Consider the following 15,846-nt stretch of genomic DNA (forward strand, 5'->3'; position numbering starts at 1 on the left):
TTGGACACTTTAGAGTCCATCAGTTAAGTGAGACTTGTTTCCAAGCCAGAAGAATGTAGATGTCAGAGTTACGTTACACTTGTGTGTCAAGGGCTCGATTAACCAATCACGATGCTGTCAGCTGATAAACTCTTAATTTATGGGGTATTTAAAAGGTCAGGGTGATGTCAAGGCAGAAACACAAACTCTACAAGGTAAGCCAATGGATATATCAATGCTAATGTGGTTGGTATTAGGTGTGGATGTTGATATTCTGTTTATTTCTGTGTACTAATATGTACAGCAGGTACATATGATTCAGTGCTTACATAGTAAATGGTTCTAACTAAATATCTGTAGAAATCTGTGCTGCTGTCCTATCTTATCTAACCCACTTAGTGCTATTTCAGGGTAAAATAATATTTTTGTGTGGGAAGAAGGAATGGTGTTATGATGTGAATCTTCTTTGTTGCCCCACACAGTTAATTTTGTATTATTCTTGAATAGGGCCCTAAGAATCAGGGCTTGCAAATATCTGGATGGTTTGCAATTCATGATGCATTGACTCTTTTTKCTTTTGTGATTTATTTCACAACTACTTTATCTTTCCAACAACCTATAGATGAGATTATCTTKGTTCCTTCTCTGTGCCTCTCAGCCGATGATCACTTTTTTCTCACTGGCTCTGCTGGTTCCCATCCCAGGGGCACACGGGCACCCCCACTTCCCCCTTGCCATCTTGCCCACATTGGAGAACCCTGAGTGGGAGGCTGACTTACTCCAGCTCCAGGCCTCCCTCGATGTCCCAGGGGCTGTAGCTGCGGCGGGCCTCCGCTCTTGGGGACCGCTGCTGGAGCTGGGACCAGAGGACCCACGTCTGGGCCTGCTCAGGGAGCTGGTGGCAGAGAATGGCTGGGGACAGAAGGGCATGATGAGGGYGGATCTGGAGAGGAGGTCGCTGGGTCCCTTCCCCGGCCACCCTATGGAAACTCTGCACTACCAAGAGGGGGAAGAGGAAGGCGAGGGGGGAAGAAAGAGGAATGAGGCTATCACGTCCATCATCGGCGGGCTGCAGGCTTTCAATAAAGAGAAAGGAGGCTTCGGGTTCCGGAAGGAAGTAACAAAGGAGGGAGGGGTCGGGAAAAAGAGGAGGCSCTCGAACTTCTGGAGTGTGGGGAACTTGGAAAAGGGTAAGGTAGAGGGCTGGAGGATGAAGATGATGAAGGGAGGGATGAGTTGACAGTAGAGATGTACTGATTGACACCTATGTCAGAGCAATCAATCATTACGTTATGATGAGATGTGTATCATCAGAGAAAAAGAGAAAGTTTACCAAGTGGTCAGAAAATGTCTGTTAATGTAAAATACAAAGTCTCATAATTGTTACATAATACAATGATTGAGGTTATGTGAATGTTTATTTTATGTTGTCCATGATTTAAGCTATCCATTCCAACCTACAATGAAAAATCACAGTATTTTGATAGCGTTTTTATATTTTATTTAAAATTAATTGCATTACAATAACAAATGAACATAGGATATCACTACAAGTATATTTTCTCATAAGAAACATACAATAACATTAAAGTAAAGCAAATAAATAAAAATCACTTCACATGAATTGTTAGTGACAACAGTTTCAAAAGTGTAAGCACCTCAAATAAAATAACGATAAGGGGTTTCATTTGTTTTTTGTTATTGACTCATAGAGATTTAATTAAATATTTGATTTCAAGTAAAAATATGTTAGAATATTTTCATAGCCGTGGCTATATTTTTCTTCAGTATGACGCCACAGGCTACAGCCACGGAAACGTCCCACGCTCTATTTTACCTGACAACAGCTAGGTTTATTTCAGCCCTCAAATTATTGGATAGAAATACTCTTCAAACTCCTAGGAAATACACCATATTCAAAGGACAGTCGTGAAGGAGCTTTCCATCGACATATTATTTTTAAAATAGGGATATATCTTTAAAAAACGTCTGTAGTGTAATTAGCTAGATGTATAGACCTAATTTGATGCTTTTTGTTGTATATTTTTCACTAGAACGTATTTGCCAGAGCCAAAGCGGTAAATGGTGTACTCGAATATCAAAGCGAAAGTGAAAATGTACAGCCAGGCGTGGTAAAGAATAATACAAATATATACTTTTAAAATCGCTTACCATATAAACTGCTGCGGTGTACTATCATAATAGTCTACTTGTTGTAATTGCATTATAGCATTTGTAGTCTACTTTTATGCGCGTTCCTTCATACATTGTGTCGACGACTGGAAAGCTATTGCGCACTTACATGCCAGGCACGGTGCAATAACACACATTTGTAAGGAAACCGATCAAATACATCAATTAGCGTTTGTACTTTGCTTAGAATAGCCAGACATAACATGATCTACTTTTTTTTTTAAATCACAAAGTTAAAGATGTGCAAAGAAGATTTATGTTTGTAATGTGTTTGCAATTTTACAGTAGCCTATATACTGATATTGACTATTGCAATTTTACACACATTTGTTTTGCAGCAGCTACTCTTCCTGTAGTCCACAATAAAACAAAACAATTTCAGATGTTATTGCGTGTGTAGCGAAATGCTAGAAGCAAAGCGGCAATGTCTGTCAGCACCATCTTGCCTCTTCATTCTCTTCAATTTATGTATTCTGTTGTACATTTCATTGTTTTACTGTTACAGTGGATGTTACTGTATGGAGAGGCATCTTTAAGGTAATTGTATCATTCTTCAGGGATTATAACTAGACTTGTACTAGATCAGGGTTATATAAACCTAGCCGTATATGTTGATATGTTTTTATATCCCTGGCCAATCAATGATATACTCATATTTTTTGTAATATTTCAAAAGATTTATAGACAAACATTGCAAATACCCAAATAAGCCAGTGAATGGTTTTGAAATGGGCCCTAGATTGAAATAAAAATCATAACAAATTATATTTTAAGTAATATTTTGATTAACTTAAAAGCATACTTTCTCTATAACACATTTGTGTGTTTCATGAGTGTTTTTACCGTATTGTATATCTTGTTTTAAGATCCTGCAAATATATGTACAAATTATGTTGTTTAATATTGTAGAGCATTGTTAATACTTGGGGTATTTGTAATATCATTTGTTATGATTTTTATTTCAACCTAGGGCCCATTTCATAACCGTTCACTGGGTTACCAGGCTAAGACAAAGCTACACTATTGAATTAATATGCAGTGGAGTTTCTTTTAATATCACATTTTAAACATTGATTTATGGAGAACACAAATAATTACAACATGCAGCCTTGAAGGTCAAGACAAATATTTTTTCTCTTATGCCAGAAACCTAGTCAGTGTTTTTTAATGAATATGGTCTCTATGTGTGAGGGTTCAAAATGTACTTTGTCATAGTTTTGCTCTTTGAGACACTTTCAACGGTGAACAGCGGTAAGCATGATTTCACTTCAAGAAGTATTCAGACCCCTTGACTTTTTTCATATTTTGTTACGTTACAGCCTTATTCTAAAATGGATAAAAAATATACAAAAATTCTCAGCAATCTAAACACAATATCCCATAATGACAAAGGGAAAACGTGTTTTTAGAAATTTCAGCAAATCTATTAAACATAAAAAACAAATAACTTATTTACGTAAGTATTCAGACCCTTTGCTATGAGACTAGAAATTGAGCTCGGGTGCATCCTGTTTCCATTGATCATCCTTGAGATGTTTCTACAACTTGATTGGAGTCCACCTGTGGTAAATTAAATTGATTGGACATGATTTAGAAAGGCACACACCTGTCTATATTAGGTCCCACAGTTGACAATGCATGTCAGAGCAAAAACCAGCCATGAGGTCGAAGGAATTGTCCGTAGAGCACCGAGACAGGATTGTGTTGAGGCACAGATCTGGGGAAGGGTACCAAAACATTTCTGCAGCATTGAAGGTCCCCAAGAACATAATGGCCTCCATCATTCTTAAATGGAAGAAGTTTTGAACCACCAAGACTCTTCCTAGAGCTGGCTGCCTGGCCAAACTGAACAATCGGGGGAGAAGGGCTTTGGTCAGGGAGATGACCAAGAACCCGATGGTCACTCTGACAGAGCTCTAGAGTTCCTCTGTGGAGATGGGAGAACCTTCCAGAAGGACTAACATCTTTGCATCACTCCACCAATCAGGTCTTTATGGTAGAGTGGCCAGACGGAAGCCACTCCTCAGTATAAGGCACATGATATCCCGCTTGGAGTTTGCCAAAAGGCACCTAAAGACTCTCAGACCATGAGAAACAAGATTTTCTGGTCGGATGAAACCAAGATTGAACTCTTTGGCCTAAATGCCAAGCGTCACGTCTGGAGGAAACCTGGCACCATCCCTACGGGGAAGCATGTTGGTGTCAGAATCATGCTGTGGGGATGTTTTTCAGCGGCAGGGAATGGGAGACTAGTCAGGATCAAGGGAAAGATTAACGGAGAAAAGTACAGAGAGATCCTTGATGAAAACCTGCTCAGGACAATGCCACAAGGGTGTGCAAAGCTGTCATCAAGGCAAAGCATTTCTACTTTGAAGAATCTCAAATATATAATATATTTTGATTTGTTTAAAACATTTTGGTTACAACATGATTCCATATGTGTTATTTCATAGTTTTGATGTCTTCACTATTCTACAATGTAGAAAATAGTAAAAATAAAGAAAAACCCTTGAATGAGTAGGTGTGTCCAAACTTTTGACTGGTACTGTATGTGTTTTAACTGTTAAGTGTTGCATTATCCATGTGTCTCTTTTTATTGTAGCCTATTGCTAGGTTTGGGCAACTTGTCCAGGCAGTTATTGTAAATAAAAACTGGGTCCAAGGAAAGAAATCATTAAGCTGTGTTGCCTGTGGAGAAGGGAACTTAAACTAACATATATGGACTCACACAAGAGAAAAAACATTTAGCTGTGGTGACTGCTGAAAAAGCTTCAATCACAAGGGTCCCCTGAATGATACTGACTCACGCAATGTTAGCCAGTGAACAATTCCTGGTCAGTTGTTTTGGAATGTCTCTCAGGGTGATGGAAAAAAATTGGTCAGACTGATGTTATTGATAACATGAAAGAATATTCTATACATTCCAGGAGAGGTCTGCTTGTATTTGTCTAAGAGTATTTCTCATCCATTTTCACGTAATGCTGTTCATTCATGATGTACAATAAAGTGCAAACTCTTTATGTGCAGTGCAGTTGTTCAGTTCCAATTAAATTACATTCACTTTAATTGCTTCTTTAACATTCATCCATTATTTCAGTTCAGGCAAAATGATGATCCTTTGTTCGATTAGATTTATTTGAACATTTAAAAACACACTACAACCTCCCCTGGATACAATGCATTTAAAAACACTACAACCACACCTGGATACAATGCATTTAAAAACACACTACAACCTCCCCTAGATACAATGCATTTAAAAACACTACAACCACACCTGGATACAATGCATTTAAAAACACACTACAACCTCCCCTGGATACAATGCATTTAAAAGCACACTACAACCTCCCCTGGATACAATGCATTTAAAAACACTACAACCTCCCCTGGATACAATGCATTTAAAAGCACACTACAACCACACCTGGATACAATGCATTTAAAAGCACACTACAACCTCCCCGTAGGATAACAAATGGCATTAAAACACCTACAGACCACCACCGGATACAATGCATTTAAAAACACTACAACCACACCTGGATACAATGCATTTAAAAACACTACAACCACACCTGGATACAATGCATTTAAAAACACTACAACCTCCCCTGGATACAATGCATTTAAAAACACTACAACCTCCCCTGGATACAATGCATTTAAAAACACTACAACCACACCTGGATACAATGTATTGAAATTCATAGAGGATGACATAAAAATAAAATCTATTCATAATAAAAAAATAAAAAAGCATTTCCATTGTGGCCCTTTTGAGGGAAGTTATAGAAATGTATTTATTGATGTCTGCATATGTTTTTGCCACATTTATTATATATTACAGACACCTTAATTCATACTTTTAAATTATGTATTATGTGAGCTAAAGATTAAATAAAAAATGTAAGAATATATAAAAACATTTTCCTTAAAGAATTATTTTATTTCTAATGTTACTGTCCCCACTACAACAAAAAAACAGCTTAAATACATATAATTGTGTCCTTTAATTGAAATACTGTAGAATTCCATTAATTCCTATGGGGGACTGTTCCTACTGGGGAGTACCAATATGTCCGACCGGGAGCTTCAAAGCCTCTCAATGGCCAATACATAGCATTAGCAATTCAAGGTTTATATTTACTGAACAAAAGTATAAACGCGTGATACATCGTGATACATCAGAGAGAGTGTATTTTGTTACAAAATACAGCACTGAAGCAGAGAACATTAAAAGAATCATTAAAAATTATTGGGGAATCATCCAAAGTGATATGCTACTACGCCAAGTCTTCCCCAAGCCACCAGTCATAAGCTTTAAAAGATGTCCCACCCTTAACGACAAATTAGTCCACAGCTATCTTCCTGGTGACTCTCAAAAAACTTGGCTTGACCACAAACCCAAGGAATCTTTTAAATGTAACCAGTGCAACCATTGCAGAAATATTGCACAGAAAAAGTATTTTGTTGACACAGCTTCTAAAATMGAGTATTACGTCAAGCATTTAATTAACTGCAAAACCACGCATGTCATCTATAGATTGGAATGTCCACAGTGCAAGGTGTTCTACATTGGACAGACAAAGAGACGCCTTCAAGACCGTTTAGCGGAACACAAGTACGCCATACGGGTAGGCAATGAAGACTACCCAATGGCAAGGCTCTACAAGTCCTTACACCATGGCAACCCTGCCTCCCTATAAGCTATGGGTATTGATCATGTTCCGGCCTCAATTAGAAAAGGGAGCCGTCGTAAACAGTTAAACCAAAGGGAAAGTTTTTGGATTTACAAGCAACAGGCCACTAAGTACCCTGGTTTAAATTAAGATATGGATTTCTCACCCTTCCTGTAGGGTCGTGATAGGTCCATTTGCTGTCATCTAGTGGACATTTTGCTCAATTTCCCTCAGCTATGTTAATACTGTTGTTCATGTTTGCTGTGTTCTAGTGTACTATGGAATATATTGCTTTCTTATTCTTGACAATTCTCCCAGTCATATTTAAGGTTAGAACTACCTTTCTAGGCGTTCTGATACTTCTAGCTTGGAGTTGAATTTTTTTGATAACATAGTTACAGTGTTTCACTTTTTAATGTGTATAGTATTGCTTACTAGGTGTGTCCAATCAATTTTGTAATCACTACCTCTTCAAATTAGGGCTAATTGGAAAAGATGTTCAAAAGAGGACATTGTATTATTTCCTTGTACTCCCTGATGAAGGCCATCCAGCCAAAACGTGTCGGATTTTTTAAACTTTTTTTCTATTGAACATGCCATACAAATAAAGGCATTTTAATTAATTATATGAAGAGTGCCTTGGTCCTCCTTTCTTTTTGATGACCAATTTACCCCTTTTACCAAAGAGCACCTTCTGTCTACCAAAATGTACTATTGTGTACCTTAGTAGCGCTTCCCTTCCTCCTCTTGCAACATGTAAAGTGTTGGTCCCATGTTTCCTGAGTTGAAATACAATATACAAGAAATGTTCCATATGCACAAAAAGCCTATTTCTCTGAAATGTTGTGCACAAATTTGTTTACAACCCTGTTTGTGAGCATTTCTCCTTTGCCAATATAACCCATCCACCTGACAAGTGTGGCATATCAAGAAGCTGATTAAACAGTGTYATCATTACACAGGTGCACCTTGTGCTGGGTACAATAAAAGGGCACTCTAAAATGTGCAGTTTTGTCATACAAGTTTTGAGGGAACATGCAATTTGCATGCTAACTGCAGGATTGTCCATCAGAGCTGTTGCCAGAGAATTGAATGTTATTTTCTGTACCATAAGCCGCCTCCAATGTCGTTTTTGAGAATTTGGCAGTACATCCAATCGGCCTCATAACAGCTGACCACATGTAACCCAGACACCCAGACACCTGATGAAACTGAGGAGTATTTATGTCTGTAATAAAGCCCTTTTGTGGGGTAAAACTCATTCTGATTGGCCTGGGAGGACATAGGCCCACCCACTGGGGAGCCAGGCCCACCAATGTCTGCGACCCTGCCCAGTCATGTGAAATCCATAGATTAGGGCCTAATGATTTTTTTTCAATTGACTGATTTCCGTATATGAACTGTAACTCAGTAAAATCGTTGAAATTGTTGTGTTTATATTTTTATTCAGTATAAATGATTGCTTTTTGCGCCGTATGTAATTCTCTGTATTAAAACTGCATCCACCTGGGGGCGCCAATTTGTGTTTCTGGGTTCGCCATACCCACTCATTAGAACGGAAGAAGAAGACAACACGGATGTAGAACTAGGAGAGGGAGTTTATTTTTTAATATTCCTTCCTCGTAGACGAATTGTAGACTAGATAGGTGAATACAACCTGAGAGGAACAGGCTCTTTTGACAATAATAATACCACAAGTCTTCTAAGCATGTCTAAATTACAGTCTTTGAATTCGTTTCTTTCTGAGTGTTTGACGGCGGCGACAGTGGAGATTTTGGGGGCAGTTGAGAAAGTCGTAGCTGAGTACCAGGAGGAGATCTCACGATCTAAAGAGGAGAATGATCGTCTACGGAAACTATTTGGGATTACACCGGGTATAAAACTATGTACAACAGGTTTGTGTGTAGATCCCATTTACTCACTTAATATACTGTTTAGGCTATCAGCGATTATTATTTCATTAACCTTTTAGGTTAGCTTTCACCATGCATGATTATTTTGTCGATTTTGCAAAAATCYTGTGTACTCAGGCATGTCTGCGCCTATCATTTCTTCCATCCAGACTCCCAGCAGCTCTCTCTCCCTGTATCTGAAGAGGAGTTTCCCCCCGAGCAAAAACACTGTGAGCAGGAGTGGTGCCCTAGTCTGGGACAAGAGGAACCAGGGCGCATACTGATTAAAGAGGAACTGAGGACCAGCCAGGAGGAAGAGCAGTTTCAAGGGCCGGAGGGTAATACCATAGAGTTTATATTTAGTTCTCCCTGTGTGAAAAGTGAATGGGATCAGGAAGCCATCAGCCACTGCTCAGCTGTAATTAGTGACCAAGTTAACAGTCCACCATTGGATCCCGAACCACCATTGGGGGCATACTGTTCTAAACTCAGCACCATGTCTAAAAAATCTCACTGCTGCTGTGACTGCGGCAAAGTATTTGCTCTAAAAGCTGACCTTCAGAGGCATGTGACTCTCGCCAGGGAAAGACCCATTGAATGCCCCCACAACTCCACCAGTAAACTGAAGGCCCATGTCCCACTCTGTCACGGTGGGAACCCCTGCCTTGTTTGTGGCAAGACCTTTAAAAACAGAGCACATCTATCCCAGCACATGAGGATTCATACACGGGACAGGCCATTTAGCTGTGGTGACTGTGGAAAATGCTTCTATAGCAAGGGGCTGCTGAATGTGCATATACAGACTCATAAAGGAGAGAAACCATTTAGCTGTGGATACTGCGGGAAAAGCTTCTATCAGAAGGGGAACCTAACCCAACATGTACGTACTCACACAGGAGAGAAACCATTTAGCTGTGGTAGCTGCGGAAAGAAATTCAGTCGAAAAACACATTTGAACAGGCATATACTGACTCACACAGGTAAAAAACAGCATGGTTGTTCTGTGTGTGGTAGAAGATTCACTGGGAATGCTTACCTGCTGAAACATGTGGATAAAGTCCACAAATAACAAAAACAGAACCAAAACAGAATGGCGAAAGACAGTGAGGACACGGACATCTTACGTCAGAAGATGGGACTAAAAATGCAGGATGTGGACAAAACTCGTAGGAATGCAACACCACACTGGATCATTCATGCTGTTGGTTTCAAATGAATAGATATAGACTGTTTTAACATTAGCCTATTAACAATTAGATTGTTTTGGAATGTCTGAGCCATGGTGAAGAGAAAATGATCAGACTGATGTTAATACAGAAAACTTTTCAGAAAATTCTATCCTTGAATTTGAGTGTTTCTCTATCCAATTTGATGGTCTATTCTGACCTAATGCTGCTCATCCATGATATTGCAGCAACCTTAAAGTTAAAATCCATTGTGGTGAAACTTCCACGTACGTTTGTGATATAACAACAAAGATGTTACTTCAAACAACAGTTTTATGTTTTTCTCTGACTTCATTGCACGTGTGATAGAACAGCAGAGTATGTACTACTTATATTTTATTTTTATTATTTTTTTCAAAACAAAAATGATAACAAATGTGCCTGGGGTGATCAATGGTGCTGTTTGTTGAGGATTTCAGCTTTAACCCAACACCTAGCAACCTGGTCTAGAGCTTGGGACCTCTTGGCCCTAACGGTTAAGGTGTTGGCTTGACAGTTGCTAGACCTGGGTTCGAATCCCGGATGGGGCAACCACCCAGATTTGCGACAATATCATTGCGTAGCAAAGGCTCTTATGCCCCTTTACACTCCTATGTAAACTATACACTCCTATGCGCGCACCTGTAACCAGTTCACTTGTTAAATACCTGGGGTGTATTTGTTACATCCAATGGAACGAAACAGTGAGGGACCTACTTAATTTGTCTAATAGAAACTCTTGTTTTCATTGCAAAACGGTTTCTTTGCAACAGACAAAACGTTTTGAAACAGAATCGGCCTAATGAATACACCCCTGGGTTCCTTTGTCATTTGTTTCAATTAGAACTGACAGCGTTTTAGCAACGTGACATTTTATAAAAATCTGTTCATATACACCCCCGGGAAAATGACACCTTTAAAATAAACATTTCTAATAATCTGACAAGCGAGCACTTAGATATMGTAATTCATATAATGCCTGGGATGTATAGTATGACGTTTGTGAAAATTCTATAGCAATATAGAGTGGGAAAGCAGCTGTGTGTTTGTACAATTAATAGACACTGCAATAAATAAAACCTAATAACAACAACTGTCCAGGACCAGAGTTTACGCAGACTGGTGCGCCATAGCCAATCAGAGCTATAGTAGGCCTATATGCAAATATGTCGTTTGCCAGGCCTGCCATCCTTCACTTTGAACTGGACTGTGTGTTTACATGTAGTAGCAACAGTGCGACTTTAGATCATTAGAACGTATTTGCCCAAAAGCCACAAAATACACCTGAATGGATTTCTCCAACTATGTAAATCCCACAGGAGTCCTCTTACATTTGGGAACTTCACAGTCCTATTGATCAAACAACCATGAAAAGGTAGGCTCTCTCGCCCTCAGTTGTTMATGTGCATAGGCAACAACAAAATCAACATCTAATGATATTGTTAGCGAGATAAGCTCAAATCTAACGAGGAAACCTTAGATAAACCCTCTCAAACTTGTTAAGCTAGTTGGCCATCAAAATTCCACTGAAATGTTGGGGAATAGTAGCCTGCTCATCCTTCTGCAGCTTGCCTGCCAATGCATGCTTGTTCCAACCCAGGTTTTGACATTTGAATGGGAACTTGCCTGTCTGCCTGCCCATTTGATCGACGCCAAATARGTAATTTGGCTGACAACTAGGAGATATGCTAACTGTGGATAAGTTCAGCTTAGCTAGCTAGCAAAGCAATTTGAAWTTTTTTGCAAACTAAATAACACCTGCATCTCTAGCTGTAGCCACTGAAAAACAATGAGGGGGGGAAAAGTCAGTCACTCACCCACTCCTCCAATGACAAGACATCCTCCCAGCAGCTAGCCGGGTTAACGTTAGGCTTTGTGTTTTTAGCTTGCTAAATAAATAGCTAGCTACATAAATACACTGAACAAAAATATAAATGCAACATGCAACAATTTCAAAGATTTTACTGAGTTAATACAGTTAATATAATGAAATCAGTCAATTGAAATAAATGTATTAGGTCCTAATCTATAGAMTTTATGACTGGGAATACAGATATGCATCCGTTGGTCACAGATACCTTAAAAAAAACAAGTAGGGGCGTGGATCAGAAAACCAGTCAGTATCTGGTGTGACCACCATTTGCCTCATGCAGCGCGACACCTTTTCGCATTGAGTTGATCATGCAGTTGATTGTGACTTTTTGAAATGTTGTCCCACTCCTCTTCAATTGCAGTGCGAAGTTTCTGGATATTGGCGGGAACTGGAACACACTGTTGTGCACGTCGATCCAGAGCATCCCAAACATGATCAATGGGTGACGTGTGCTGAGTTTGCAGGCCATGGAAGAACTGGGAGGTTTTCAGCTTCCAGGAATTGTGTACAGATCTTTGTGTCATGGGGCAGTGCATTATCATGGTAAAACATGAGGTGATGGCGGCCTTGGGCCTCAGGATCTTGTCACGGTATCTCTGTGCATTAAAATTGCCATCGATAAAATTGGATTCGTTGTCCGTAGCTAATGCCTATCCCTGCCCATACCATAACTTCACCGCCACCATGGGGCACTGTTCACAATGTTGACATCAGCAAACCGCTCACCAACACGACGCCATACACGCTGCTTGCCATCTGCCTGGTACAGTTGAAACCGGGATTCATCCGTGAAAAGCAAACTTCTCCAGCTTGCCAGTGGCTATCAAAGGTGAGCATTTGCCCACTGAAGTTGGTTACGACACCGCACTGCTGTCAGATCCAGACCCTAGTGAGGACTACCAGCACGCAGATGAGTTTCCCTGAGACAGTTTCTGAAATTATTTGGTTGTGCAAACCCACAGTTTCCCCAGCTGTCCAGGTGGCTGCTCTCAGATGATCCCGCAGGTGAAGAAGCCAGATGTGGAGGTCCTGGGCTGGTGTGGTTACATGTGATCTGCGGTTGTGAGGCCGTTGGACGTAATGCCAAATTCTCTAAAACGACGGAGGTGACTTATGGAGAGAAATTAACATTAAATTCTCTGGRAACAGCTCTGGTGGACATTCCTGAAGTCAGCATGCCAATTGCACGCTCCCTCAACTTGACACATCTGTGTTATTGTGTTGTGGACTTTTATTGTCCCTAGCACAAGGTGCACCTGTGTAATGATCATGCTGTTTAATCAGCTTCTTGATATGCAACACCTGTCAGGTGGATGGATCATTTTGGCAAAGGAGAAATGTTCGCTAACAGGGATGTAAACATTTGAGAAAAATAATATTTTTGTGCATATGGAACATTTCTGGTCTTTTATTTCAGCTAATGAAAAATGGGACCSACACGTTACATGTTGCGTTTATATTTTTGTTCAGTATAGATACGCTAGCCCTGGGGTGTCAAACTGAATSGGCAACAGGGCCAAATTGATTTTTCATTTTTATTTATTTATTACAAAACAAATGTGCAACCGAAACRCAAATTGGCAATTTTTTTATAAGAATAAATATGGCCCTTTATATTGCCCACTTATGTACATAGGAGGCTGCTGTATATAGCATTTGAACATATTTAATAAAATATTTAATATTTGTCCAGCCTTTGCTGTTATGCTTGTAGATGTGCATGATATGCTGTGACCCTATTTAAAAAAAGTATTTTTTATAGCTACAAAAACGTAGCTATAGGTTTGTTGTAACATTTAAACTTAAATGCAACGTTGCTGTAGGGTGCACTCAAAATGTAAGTTATTGTAGTTGAGTAGCCAGCCTAGGCCACTGCTTTAATGTTGCTGTAATAGGCCTACATCTTTCTCTTTTGTGTGGTGTTTTGTTGCAGGTTAAATTTATTCATTGTCAAGCTTTAAAAACCGAAGCCAGACTGAGACATTTTAGTAACCTTCCCTCAGSTGTGCGCTGTAAACGGGACACACGACAGCAGCATAATTGGATTTTAATTCACCGGATGGGATCAGTGATGCCAATTTAGCAATTTTGTTGCTAGATTTAGCAACTTTTCAGACTACCCTGGCAACTGTTTTTCAAACAGCACCTAGCAACAAATTTAGCTACTTTTAAACATGTATTTTGAACTTTTAGCAACTTTTGAAAAGTGTCTCAAATGCACGCATTTTTCCTCTAAATGACACAAAAACTTTTTAATTTTCTGTCACAACACACGTGCCTGGCTGCAAAAGTGCATTGTGAGTGACGTCATCAGCAGGCCAGCAGCAATTTCAGCAAATTGCAAATCATTGTTGGCTGACTGCAGCAGCAGTAGCTCGGGTTCGACGAGWCAAACCCAATGAATATAGTTGGTAACGAATGTTTGATCTTGAGCAGAAATTACAACATCAATCAACAAGTTTCAATCAAAATTGTACAGCCGGAAGTACAGAAAAGTGGGAGTCTGTACCTGAACAAATGTCAAATCATATTTTTTGCAGAGATGGCCAGTCAATTTGAGTAACGTTATTGCGTATTCTACATAATGACGCAGTTTTACATTATCACGCAATGACATCACAACGTAATTTAGCAACTTTTAGCAACAACTCAACCTGCCTCTAGCAATTTACCCTGAAAATTAGTTGGCAACACTGGATGGGAGCACATCAGGCTGTAATTTCATAAAGTAGATGACTGAACTGTTGACTAATTTATACTTGCCTGTGTGTCCTATTCGGCCCGCGGGCCTTGTGTAACACGTGCGCTAGCCTATTAGCCCCATTGTGACTGATTTGGGATTATTGCCTTTGCTAGTTTGATTGTGTTGTCATTCCCAGCCTTAGTTACAGTTGTCTGTTTTTGTTCAAAATATGGAGTGATTGAAACAGTCCATCCCAAACGGGTGGAGGCAGTAAACAATCTACCAGGCCAGCTGTGATTTACAACCTGCTAGCAATATTGTAATGAAACAGGCAGGGAGCAGGCCTCGAACCCTCGACCTTCTAGCCCGAAGTCCAGCGCACTATCGTCTATGCCACATAAGCATGCTCAACGGCAGAGTTGATTTCCGCGCTTATAAACCAAGGGTCGTTACAATATGTTTTTAGACTACCAAGAAATGTATTGGTGTATTATGTTAATCATGCATTGAACTGCATCCATCTATTCTGCCAAAAATGCCTTACTGTACGTCACGTCATGGAATTGTCAAATAGAAGCTAATTTTAAAACCTCTTTATAAAGGTGGATTTTGAAGCATAAACTGGGAATTCTATATTTTTTGACTGATATTATGATTGTCTGTTTGTTTCATATCTGCAACGTATTTAAAACCCTGTCACTTCCACTTTCAGTGGCAAAGGAATATTGCTGCGTGTGGATACTAACGTTTAGCTATGCAGTGAAATAATTTWATCATTAAACGATGGTGCATATATTTTGTAAATGCTTTGGAGATAATTATGGTTTAAGAGTGATGACTTGATAGAAATAATAGGTTTTATATTATGATGAATATTCTTATTCTGATTGAAATACTGACTGCAATTATACACTGCTCAAAAAAATAAAGGGAACACTTAAACAACACAATGTAACTCCAAGTCAATCACACTTCTGTGAAATCAAACTGTCCACTTAGGAAGCAACACTGATTGACAATAAATTTCACATGCTGTTGTGCAAATGGAATAGACAAAAGGTGGAAATTATAGGCAATTAGCAAGACACCCCCAATAAAGGAGTGGTTCTGCAGGTGGTGACCACAGACCACTTCTCAGTTCCTATGCTTCCTGGCTGATGTTTTTGGTCACTTTTGAATGCTGGTGGTGCTTTCACTCTAGTGGTAGCATGAGACGGAGTCTACAACTCACACAAGTGGCTCAGGTAGTGCAGCTCATCCAGGATGGCAACATCAATGCGAGCTGTGGCAAGAAGGTTTGCTGTGTCTGTCAGCGTAGTGTCCAGAGCATGAGGCGCTA

General features: G+C 39.6%; 2 protein-coding genes across 2 annotated transcripts; both read left to right on the top strand.

The window, feature by feature from the left end:
* Positions 1-496: 496 nt before the first annotated feature.
* LOC111955644 (uncharacterized) lies at positions 497-1,742 on the top strand. Its single transcript, XM_023975883.2, has one exon. It carries the CDS (start codon positions 602-604, stop codon positions 1,217-1,219), a length of 618 nt encoding a protein of 205 aa, XP_023831651.1. The 5' UTR covers positions 497-601; the 3' UTR covers positions 1,220-1,742.
* A 6,683-nt stretch (positions 1,743-8,425) lies between these two features.
* Positions 8,426-15,468, top strand: LOC111956188 (oocyte zinc finger protein XlCOF6.1). Its single transcript, XM_023976644.2, has 2 exons — positions 8,426-8,749; positions 8,917-15,468. Exons 1-2 carry the CDS (start codon positions 8,563-8,565, stop codon positions 9,813-9,815), a joined length of 1,086 nt encoding a protein of 361 aa, XP_023832412.1. The 5' UTR covers positions 8,426-8,562; the 3' UTR covers positions 9,816-15,468.
* The last annotated feature ends 378 nt before the right edge of the window (positions 15,469-15,846 follow it).

This window comes from Salvelinus sp. IW2-2015, linkage group LG31, assembly GCF_002910315.2.
Source record: "Salvelinus sp. IW2-2015 linkage group LG31, ASM291031v2, whole genome shotgun sequence".
In the NCBI taxonomy this organism is placed as follows: domain Eukaryota; kingdom Metazoa; phylum Chordata; class Actinopteri; order Salmoniformes; family Salmonidae; genus Salvelinus; species Salvelinus sp. IW2-2015.